The following is a 12,454-nucleotide window of genomic DNA, read 5'->3' as shown; positions in this document are numbered from 1 at the left end:
GAAACAATGGCAGTCAGAAGACAACAGAATGACATTTTTAAAGCATTGAAAGAAACACTTCTCATTTCTTTAGATGGCCTTCCTTGACCTACCAGTTTAGATTAAGCACCCCTCCTGTGTGCTCTTGTAGAATACTGACTTCCCCTATGATAGTACTCGTATAATTATCAGTAACGTTACAATCTCATGTAATGACTGTAATCTCCAAGAGGATACAGACTATGTCTACCTTATTATGTTTAATATTGTGCCCCTAGCATAGTAAGTCACTCATTTTAAGTGCTCAATTACTATTTTCTAAGTGAATAAAAAATACTATATTTAATTTATAAAATGATGACTTTCATCAATAAAATATGAAATAAGCTAACATTATTTAAAAACATTATATGTATACTTGACATAAATTAAAACTAAGAGGGAAAAATAATTTACTTAGCAACTATTTTTATTGTTATTTAATACTTATGTGATTTTCAGTGACCATAAGGATGTCCATTCAGAAGCTTACAAAAGGCACCAACTTGGATTAAGAATATTCAAAGTAAATTATCCTATAAATATAAAAATTAAAAGCTAAGTTATTTTACATATACAACTTAGATTTAACTTCATTAGAGCTATTCTAAAAAAAGATATAGATAAATTTTTAAAAATCTTCAGTGATGTGTTTTTTTTAAAATAAAACCTGATATTAACAATATTTTGGACATAGTATATAGAATTGCAATAAAAAGGCAGGAAAGATACAGAATAACAAGGGAACAAATGTAAGATAGCCTTACGGCAATAAGTTGGAGTTGCTGGCCACATCAGTTCAATTGACCTAGATCTGAGACCCCTGTTGTCAGTGTAAATTCCAATGCTTTTAAAACATAACAGATATTCAGTACTGGAGATTTCAACTGCACAGAGAGCATCCACTGGTTGACAAGTAATAAATGACAGTGTTGGATCATGTGAGTGGAGCATCCTATATGGAATTCCTTCTCTCCTCAAAGGGTATCTCAGGAATCCTGACTGGAATCCTACACAAAGCTGTTCACTGAAGATGGTCATCCACTGGACATTGGTTGGGATTTGGAACTCTTTAAATTTTCTGTGGGAAATTTTCTTGCTCCAAAACAGCTCATAACAGAAGACTTGGCTTCTCCTAGCTACACAAAGGCATGTATGGGCCCCTTGGCATATTGTTCCAGAAGTCATGATCTGGCACCCTTTCGTTTCTGCCAGCATGTGAACATCAGTCTTTCTTCCATCCAGAGCTAAAAAGGGAAGTAATTGCACACGGTGACTTCGCCCTGAGATCACTGCAACCATCTGGCCATTAGGGATAAGTTCAATCTGATGAACCTTCTTTATATCACCAATTCGAGTAATTTCTACACAAATAAACATAATCATAAGTCATTTTCAAATTCAAAATAATTTCTACTTATTTATTTTGACTGTCCTCCCAATTTACCCACAGACAATTAAAAATAGTCTCAATAAAAATGATCTGATAAATCTTCTTAATATCATTAACTTGAGTAATGTCATTAACGTAGTAATTTCTCTACAAATAAAATGGCAGTTCATCTTCAAATTAGTAATGTTTTCTTATTTTTAAAATGTTTAATTGTGGTGTAATTGACATAAAATATTGTATTAGCTTTAAGTGTACAACATAATGATTAAATATTTTTATACATTGTAAAATGATCACCACAAGTAAATATCTGACACCGTATATGGCTATAAAAATTTTTTTCTTGTGACAAAAACTTTTAAAATTTACCCTTAGTAACTTTAATTTATGCAATACAGTATTATTAACTGTAGTCACTGTGCTGTGCGTTACATCCCCAGAATATATTTTTATTTTATAACTGGAAGTATGTACCTTTTGACCCCTATTACCCATTTTCCCACCCCACACCCACCAGCCTCTGCCAACCACCAACCTTTTCTCTATCTATAAATTGTTTTTTTATTGTTGTTATTCTTTTCGTTTTTCAGATTTTACATTAAGTGAGATCATATGGTGTTTGTCTATCTCTAACTTATTTCACTTAGCACAATGCCCTAATGATCCACCCATATTGCCACAAATGGCAAGATTTAATTCTTTTTTATGGCTGAAAAATTATCCATTTTCAATATGTACCACAACTTCTTTATCCACCACCCATTGATGGACACTTAGGTTATTTCCATATCTTGGCTATTACAAATAATGCTGCAATAAACGTGAGGCTGCAGTGTTCATTTTCTTTGGGTAAATATCCAGAAGTGAAATTGCTGGTTCACATGATACTTCCATTTTTAATTTTTTAGGAATCTCTGTACTGTTTTCCATAGTGTTTGCACCAATTTACATTCCCACCAACAGAATTTTTTTCTCTACAACTTCTCCAACACTTACTATTTCTTGTCTTTTTGATAATAGCCAGTCTAACAGGTGTGTGGTTTCTCATTGTGGTTTTAATTTGTATTTACCTAGTGATGCTGGGCACCTCTACATGTACTGATTGCCATGTGTATGCCTTTTTTGGAAAAATGTTTATTCAGATCCTCCACTCATTTTTTCATCAGATTGTGTGGGGTTTTTTTTACTATTGAATTGTATGAGTTTTTAATATATTTTGGATATTAACTCCTTATCATATCTATGATTTGCAATATTTTTTCTCATTTGGTAGGTTGCATTTTCATTTCTTTGATGGTTTCCTTTGCTGTGCGGAAGAGTATTTTCTTATTTTAAAATTCTCTCTCAATTATTACTCCAATGGATTTAAGTCATGTTCTAATAAAATCAGAGATGTAAACTCACAGGGTAGGTTTGAGAAGGATAAAAAAGATAGAAGAGAAGGATAATAGATCAAAAATCATTGAGGAAAGAAAAAAATAATTATTCCAGAAATAATAATTACCTTAATAAAAAAATTAGCATAGGAAAGCATTAAACTTAGCCCTGAAATTCTGGGCAGGAAGCAAATATCTCTCAATGTCTGATACAGGGAAACAAATTACTTCTTTAGGGAAAAAAATGTCCCTTATTTTCCAGAAGTAAATTGATTCCTTTAGTACACAAATAGTTGTTGAGTAACTGAATATATGCTAGGCACTGTTTAAGTGTGTGGGAACAACTCTGAACAAAAAGATACAAGTCCCTGCTCTTATAATAGACACATAGTGGATCTTTAATGGGTCTTCTCACCAGGACTGAGTTACTCACATAGCCTAGAAGGCCTTCAAAGAAGATCATAGCTCTTCTCAATAGAAAGATTATAGGAGATCAATAGGTAAACATAGCTAACTAATATCCTTCAAATGCAGATACTTCTTTGTCTAACTTATTGTTAGGATTCAAGACATTCAAGAGGAGAGTTATATAAGAATGACTCCTCTTCATTTCTTCCTTAAACAACCATGAAAGCCTAAACAAACACAAAGAACTCTGCTGCCTTATCCAGAAAATACCCAATTTCATGTTGTTACTCTTTGTGGTGCCTGCCAATATAATAATGGGAAAAAGAGAATCAAGTAGAATTGTATTGCCTTTCATGCACCAACTGAAATATGCTAAACTAAGTTTTTATAGGAGACTTATTAGATAAAATTGCCCATAAAAATATTTTGACACTGGGGGAATATGAATCTCTGGAAATTCGAAAAGTCATCATTTGACTTGAAAACACATCAAACCAGATGTGGAAGATTTTTTTTAATGGGAAAAAAGAGAACAAATCTAGTATTATTATTGTTAGAGTTTTAAGTTATTCCAGAACAGTAAAAACTCTCCTTACCATCTATGGTAATGTGCACAATGAATAACCCTTCTTCATTTCCCAGAGCAATTCTTTTGCAATCTATATTTGACACATAAATAAAAACATGAAGGATTTTATTTAGCAAATATTAAGCTAAATATTGATTTTATTTAGCAAATATTAAGCTAAATATTGGAATTTAGAATTCAAATTAAATACATATTTAGCATATATAAATAAAAGAAACATAAGAATAATTAATTAAAAAATTATTTTTCTTTCAGATTACATAAGTATAATAAAACATGACTTTTCTCAATAGAAAGTAAAGTAATATTTGAAGAAAGTGAAATATTCAAGTAATGTATACTTTTAACCTTGCTATAAATAAGTAATTGTTTCATGAATGAAAAAATTTTATAATTTTTCAGTGATCTTGGCTTGAACTGTATAAGCATTGGGGTGTGTGTAAGAACAAGCAAGAATTAAAACTTCAAAAGCAAAGATAGCACTTATTGAAATAAATCACAGAACTATACATACATTAGCTCATTTAATTCTCTCCATAACTAAAAAACAGGAATTATCTGCATTTAACACATGGGCACAGTAGTGCTGAAAGAAGTGTAGTAACTTTATTGGTCTTAGCAATTCATTCACTGATTCATTTATTTATTGAGTGTTGGACATTGGGAATACAGATTTAAGAAAGTCTCTGCCCTCAAGGTAAGTAGTTCACAATCACTGCAAAGGGCCACACCCTTGTGTGATACCCTTTGAGTCAAATGTATATGGGAACTCAGAATTTTTCATACTTGAGGAAGGTATTACTATATTTTAAAGAAGTAACCTACTATGCAGGGCCTAGGGAACCATCATGTAATAAAAAATGTGAATATATTTGCAAAGCAGTCATAGGGTGGGGAGGACCCCCTCCCCCACTAGCCTCATTCAGCCAGGTTTTGCTGACAAATGAGTTGTGAATAAATTTAAGGTTTTCAGATGATTTGGGGACTGTAGTCAAGAGGTGTGAATCTAGTGGGATAAATGTAAATTCATACCTATAATTGCAGCTGTCTGGGTGGTTTTGATCAGGGGTAGACTGCTGTCATAAGCCTCTTTCAGAACATAGACTGAGCGGTCTCTGGAATGATTTTTTCTCAATATCTTGTGCAATTCGCTCAGCACTCCCACCCACTCACTCTTCTCATTCTCGCTATCTGCTAATATTGGGATTGAATATCTATTACTAGGTGCTGAGAGCTGAGAAGCTGTGACCTAGAATGATTTAAGGAATATCTAGGTTATAAGAAAGCAGACACTCTTCATGCCAGCCTGTTTAGCATTTTTAATTAATCTTGCCATTGGTAAATGATACTTCTACTGAACATTAGAACCCAGGCCAAAAGCAAAATGTCAGAGTCACTTCTATTTTGATCCTCATAAAAATTCTGGCGAACTCTAAATACATAATAGATTGTCCTTCATCAAATGAAAATAGCATTTATTGAATAGTGACACTGAAAAAGCAACTACTCTGAGAAATTTACATATTATTGATTTAATCCTCACAGCAATCTCAGAGGGTAGATACTACTATTCTATTTTACAGTTGAGAAGACAGGACACAGGGCAGTAGAATACAGGCAGTCTGATGCCAGAAACCCCACTCTATTTCTTCAGTCCTAAGGCACAGGTTTGCACCTTCCATATTTCTGAAACAGCAATGGTTCTTGCAATTGTAATCATTATAATCGATTATGTTATTATACAATGCTCAGGGAATTTTTGTTGTTAAGTTAGAAATATTCAGAAATATACTTTCCTGGCTACATGCCTATAACTTACATCATTAGTAGTAAATGACAATTATAAATTTTAAATTAAAAGGTACATAATTAATCTAGCATAACTCTAAATTTGCATGTGAACCTTTCTTTTGTCAGTGTCAGTTAAGCAGCAATGACATAATAAATTCCCACTCCATATGTCAGTTCCAAATGGTCAAGCCTTAGTAGGGTCCCTTGCTGATTGGGTAGAATCTAAATGGGCTAAGGAACTAAGAATACTTCTGTCTGACCTTGTTAAATACAAGAGTCACAGGTTGACTATAACCATATGGGCTATAAGGGGACAGCAATCCTTTGCTTTCTCTGTCACTTTAACTGACATTCCAGAATCACATTAATTTTTTACATGAATTTTAAAGAGCAGACTGTCTATTTTTTAAGAGATTGCAAAACTACATTCTTCCCTAATTTTTCTATTTTTTACTCATGGTTTGAATTTGAATTATGACTTCAAAATGTTGCCTCAAAGAAAATTTATTTTACAAAGTGTCTCTAGTTTTAGAAGCTGAATATTTATGCAAATGCAAGTCCATAATGAATCATCAGATGTGTACATCTGACCTTGAAGTATGTCATCTATCTTTATCCACTACCATTTTTTTTCTCTTCTTTTATTCTGCCCAATATCACTGTGTTTTATAAGTTTATGTTTTCGGCTATGAATCTAGCATTTCTTGTTACCTTAGTGTAAAATGAATGAACACACTCAGAAACATTTGTATTTTAAGTCTGAGATTTAACTATAGGATGACAGAAAGTGACATGTGCAAAAAGCTATTTATAGTATTGTTGAATAAGAATAAGGGGACAGATTTATTGTGGCAAGTGGAAAGGAGTGAGAAATGATCCTGTAGTACTTCTGAAAGCAAGTCTCCAGTGACCTTCAGCAGCCCAAGAAGACTTGACCCCTATGGAAAGGCAAGAAAAGGATGAAGCAAAATGTATAATCAAAGGATACAAGAGCAACATGCTTACTTTAAACATACGGGACATTTCCTTTCTCCTCACAGAAATAAAATCAGAGGGCCAGACAGAACTGACAGAAAAGGCTCCATCCCTGAAGAAAAAGCAAGACACTGAAAGTGAACAGAATCACCTAAAAGAAAATAATACATAATCATCAATTTTTATTTCATTGCTGTTTAACATTGTTTTAGGTAGTAACTGATAATGTCCAAAAATTTTATCAGGATAATTCCAATACCATTTGTTGATAGCTTTTGCAACCTATGAAAAATATTATATGTATAAAAATCACAGACTAGAAAATCCAGAAATATATATACAAGTATAATTTACATTTTTATATTGTTATAAATATATATTTTTATATTTTTAAAGATATTTTGTGTGTATTATAAATATATTTTACATATATTTTTTCATATGTATTTCTGGATTTCTTCTTTTTTCAAAGTTGTTTTGGCTCTTCTAGCTCTTCTGCATTTCCTAAGAATTTTAGAACCAGTTTGTCAATTTCTACAAAAAACGTTTTAATGCTGGCTGAGATGTTGATTAAGGTTGTGTTGAAACTATAGGTTGATTTTGGGAGCACTAATATTTTGTAAATATTGAGGTTTTTAATGCATTAACAGTTTCTTCATTCATTTATTTATTCATTAATTTCTCTCATCAATATTTTATAGTTTTATTGTACAAGTCTTGCATAACTTTTATCATATTTATTTCTAAGTAATGAATATGTTTCGATACTATTGCAAATGGTGTTGCTTATTTAATTTTCATTTTTTGATTATTTGTTGCTAGTATAAAGAAATGCAGTTCATTTTTCCATATTGATCTTGTATCCTATAAACTTGTTAAGTTTATTAATTAGTTCTAATGTCTTTTTCTGTAGAATGCATTGAATTTTATGCATAGATGTTGTTTGAAAATTTCGCTTTCCTCTTTCCAACCTGGATGTACTTTCTTTTTTTTCCCTGGTGAGGACTTCCAGTACAATATTAGATAAGAGTTGTAAGAGCAAACATTCTCATCTTGTTACTGATGTTCAGGAGAAAGCATTGAGTTTTTTTGTCACTAATTATGTTAACTGTAGGATTTTCATAGATTGGCTTTATTAGGATGAGGAAAGCTCTCTTCTAAATGTTCATCAAGAATAAACATATGATTTTGTCAAATATGTTTAATGTATCTATTGACATAATATATTTTTCATTTGTTACTATAGTAAAATACATTGATTTTGGATTATCAACCAGTCTTCCTGAGATACATCTCACTTCCTCATGAAACAGTATGATTTTCCATGAAGTTGGATTTGACTTGCTAGCATTTTGTAAAGACTTTTTGCATCAAAGTTTGCAAAGAATATTGCTTTGTACTTTTAAAATAATATTTTATAATGTCTGCTTTTGGTATCAAGGTAACACAGGCTTCATAGAATGAGTTGGGAAGTGACTCATTCTCTTCAATTTCCTGGAAGATTTTATGTAGAACTGGTATTTTTTGTTCCTTAAATATTTGCTAAAAATACCTCAGTGAAACCATTTGGACTTGGGGTTTTCTTTGAAATACAGTGTTTAACTAAAGTTCATTTACTTAATAGATCTAGAGTTATTCAATTATCTTGACATTTCTAGTTTGACTGGTTAGAACAGGCACTATTATCACTAATCTTTTCAGGCTGTTCTTTCACTGGCTTCTGATAGTTTCCTCACTTGCATGTGCTTATCAGCACTCTGCTGAACATTTGAGTGAAATCTACTAGGTACATGGAAATCTCTCTCTCCGCCCCACCCCCCTCTATTCCTCTCTCTCATGCATGCTTTCTCTTCACTGGTTCCTCTATGAACTCTGGCTACTTGGATCTCTCTGGACTCTTAGTTCCATCTCTTCAGGGAGTTCACCTGGCTCTACCTGGGATTCTGCTTTCTGTGTTATGCATTGAGAACTCTCACAAGGCAGTGACCTGGGGAAAATATAGAGCTCACTTTATTTGTTCCTATTTTTCAGGGATCCATGCCCTTCATCGTTTCATGTTCATCACCTTAAGTCAGTTTTTCAGTTGTTTCTAGTGAAAGGTTAAGTGTGGCCCCTGTTATTCCATCTTGGTTGAAAGTAGACATCTGATTGATCTGGCTCACTTGATGTTTTTCTATTTCTTCAACATCTAGAACAAACTCACTTCTTTCCCCACCAATACAATTATTCCATTATAACTGCATGACTGTCAATTTTATCCTTAGTTTCTCAGACTTGATGGCATAAAACCTAAATACTAGTTGTGATTGTCACTCCTTTCATTTTCCTTTTTCCGTCACTCGCCATGTCCCACCATGAGGTCACCATGGAAATATTTCTTGTACTCATCTTTTCTTGGAAATTCCTGCAACTACCACCTTAGTGCAGACGCTCATTCAGTATAATAATGGATTGTTGCAAGCTGGACTTCTTGGCTCCCTCATCACTCTCATTTTCTCTGTCTCAAACACCAAACACCCACACTAATTTATTGTAAAAAATCTACTGTCAGAATAATCTTTCTAAAGTCGCCTTTGAGATCACCTAATTTCCTATGCCAGTCATTCAAAGTGCTACCAAATTTCTGACAAGAGTGACATTAGCTGAGGTGAAGAATATAAAAACAGAGTTTGTGGGTAAGAAATCAAAATAAGACAAAATAAAAAAAAGAGACTCACATAATCTGAGATAAAAAGGTAGTTCGGGCTGAGCAGTCACCCAACCATCACAGTTCAGGTGACATCTGGAGCAAAAGGAAGTGACTGAATCACCCAGGGAGTGTGCAGAAAAAGAAGAGAATAAAACCAAGAACAGATGCTCAGAGACACTGAGATGAGAGTGTAGAGGAGCCTAAAAGATTCAGATGAGTTGGGTGAAGTGGAGAACATACTGAATTTCCCTCCACAGAATATATTTGCTGCAAGTTTACTGATTCAATATTCTTTATAAAACAGTTATAGAATGTTTGGAGTGACATCTTCAAAATGGCAGAATAAGGACCTCTGAAGATTCTCTCCTTCATAAAAGAATGAGAAAACTGGAAAAATTTATCAGAATCAACTTTTTCAGAACTCTGTAATTTTACCAAGTTTTCTGGCAATCTGAGAAGAACTTATTTTTTAAAAAAAAATAGTTAAATCTTGGTAAGAATCTTAAGCTTTGTGGTAGTTAAACTTGCCCTAGTTCCATGTTCCATTCTCCAGCTCTTCAGTACCTTTGAAAGGTGGCAGCCTGCATTCATAGGGTGTTCTAAATGCTACTGAAGACTTGAGGAAGCTCAAGGAAGAAGGAAGGAAAGAAAAGTAGCTGATGTTATTTGACTTTACTCAGTGCTCCCCCATTTTGAAAACTCTAATTCCTAAGGGGCACTTATAGAAAACAATTGTGTGAAAGCATTTTAACCGCACAGCTGCCTAGAATAATCTGCCTATCATGTTTTATATGGAATCGTTATTAACAGCCATAAAAAAAAAACAGATTAACCAAAAATTTACATAGTAGAGGTCTTGAAAAGCTCTGACATAGTTGTAAGAATCTAGACGACCATGCACATGCATGGGGCTGTGAACATGCCTAGGTCTGTGCATACACTCAGGAAAGACTTGAGAAGGTCATAAAGTCTCACCTCTGGCTGACTTTGGATGGGTAAATTAATGTTTTTCATCAAATTTTGAAAGCTTTTAGCCATTATTTCTTTCAATATTCTTGAAGCTCTACACAGTAGAAAGTGAAGACTAAGATAGTGTTAACAACTGCCTGGCCGAGTACTGAAGGAATGACCCAACATACACACAGAGCTCCTCAGCAAAGACTAGAAGGTTTACTGGTTCTAGATGTTTAAAGAAATCTCTGCACAATCATTAGCTGACTACTAAGATAATGAAGTAGACTCCAGTGACCACACATGACAAATAATAAAGACTTTACAGATTAGTTCATAAAAGTTACTAAACAAACAAGCAACAATAACAAGTTCTGAAGAGGAATTGAAATTTGACAACCAGAGTTGCCAATTTTATTATTTGAAATGTCCAGTTTTTAACAGCAACGACAAAAAAAATATGATATGCAAAATGCACAAAAGTATGACCAATCAATACACGGGAAAAAAATAGCATCAGTAGAAACTGTTTCTGAGGAAACCCAGATATTGAATTTACTAGATAAAGACTTAAGTCAGCTGTTTTAAATATGTTTAAAGACCAAAAAGAAACCATATCTAAAGAACTGAAGAAAATTGTGAGGATGATATCTCATCAAATAGAAAATATTAATAGGAAGATAGAAATTATTTTTTAGAAAAAGAACCAATAAGAATTCTGAGATTGAACAATATATTCACTAAAATTTTTTTTTAAAGACCTTACTAGAAAAGCTCACTAATAGATTTGAGCAAGCAGAAGACAGAATCAGTCGACTTTAAGATATATCTGATCTGAGGAAAAGAATGAAAAAAGAATTTTTAAAAATAGAGCCTCAGAGATTGTAGGACACTATAAAAATACTAAAATACACATAATGATAGTCTCAACGAGAGAGGAGAGAGATGAGGGAGCAGAAAGAATAATCGAATGAAGATCTCAAATCAATAACCTAATTTTCCACCTTAATAAATCTGGGGGGGAGGGGGGAAAGAAAAGGAAAAGAAAATTAAACCCGGGCCAAGCAAAAGGAAGGAAATAATAAATATTAGAGTATAAATTAATTAAACAAAGTATAGAAAAATTTTTAAGTATCCAGAAAACTAAAATTTGGTTCTTTGAAAAGATCAAAATAGACAAATTTTTAGCTAAACCGACCAAGAAAAACTGAGAGAAGACCCAAATTATTTAAATCAGAAATGAAAGTGGGAACACTATGTCTGACCTTTCAGAAATTAAAAGAAGTATAGAGGAATACTATGAAAACTTGTATGTCAAAAGTTAGATAATCTAAATAAAATGCAAAAATTCCTAGAAAAACACAAAGTACTAAAGCTGACTCAAGGAAAACAGATAATCTGAAAAGACTTATAACAAGTAAAGAGATTGAACTAGCAATCAAAAACTTCCCATAAAGAAAAGTCCAGGACCAGATAGCTTTGTTAGTGATTCTACTAAGCATACATAATACCAATCCTTTTTTAAAAATCTTCCAAAAAATAAAAGGAAAGTGAGTACTTTCCAAATCATTCTGAGGCCAGTGTTACTCTATTACCAAAACCAGGCAAAGGTATCAAGAGAAAACCATAGACCAATACTCTGTATTTATTTAGACATAAAAATCCTCAATAAATTTTAGTAAACCAAATTCAGCAGTAAAAAAAAAAAAAAAGAAAAAAAGGAGGGGTATAATACACCATAACCAAGTGGGATTTATCCCATAAATATAAGATTGGTCTTCTACACAAAAATCAACATGTTAATAAAGGAAAGAAAAACTATATGATCTTCAAAATAGACACAGAAAGAGCACTTGTCAAAATCTAACATGCTTTCCAGATGAAAACACTCAGTAAACTAGGACTAGAAGGGAATTTCTTCAATCTGATAAAGGGCGTCAGTCATGAAAATTAATGAAGTATTGGTACATGCCACATAGGTGAACCTTGAAAACATTATGCTCAATGAAACAAGCCAGTTACAAAACTCTACATGTTATATGATTCCATTTAAATAAAAGATCCAGAATATGCAAATCCATAGAGATAGAAGTAGATTAAAGGCTGATAGGGGAAAATGTAGAGTAACTGCTAACAAGTATGGGATTTCTTTTTGGTGTGATTAAATGTCTTAAATTAAGTTGTGGTAATGGTTATACGACTTTGTGACTATACTAAAAACCAGTGGATTATATATTCTAAAATGGTAAATTTTAGAGTATGTA

At 32.8% G+C, this 12,454-nt stretch overlaps 1 protein-coding gene across 1 annotated transcript in view; it reads right to left on the bottom strand.

Annotated features, from left to right (window-relative positions):
* Positions 1 to 6,623: 6,623 nt before the first annotated feature.
* Positions 6,624 to 12,454, bottom strand: part of LOC107505291 (serine/threonine-protein kinase MRCK alpha-like) — a 44,182-nt gene continuing 38,351 nt past the window's right edge. Inside the window, exon 11 of the mRNA XM_036218261.1 lies at positions 6,624 to 6,681. Coding sequence (XP_036074154.1) covers positions 6,624 to 6,681 — 58 coding nt within the window. The remainder of the gene's footprint in view (positions 6,682 to 12,454) is intronic.

The sequence above is a fragment of the Rousettus aegyptiacus genome, unplaced genomic scaffold, assembly GCF_014176215.1.
Source record: "Rousettus aegyptiacus isolate mRouAeg1 unplaced genomic scaffold, mRouAeg1.p scaffold_m13_p_3, whole genome shotgun sequence".
Classification (NCBI taxonomy): domain Eukaryota; kingdom Metazoa; phylum Chordata; class Mammalia; order Chiroptera; family Pteropodidae; genus Rousettus; species Rousettus aegyptiacus.
Note: the sequence above shows the minus strand (reverse complement) of the source record. Positions and strands in the feature narration are given on the sequence as shown.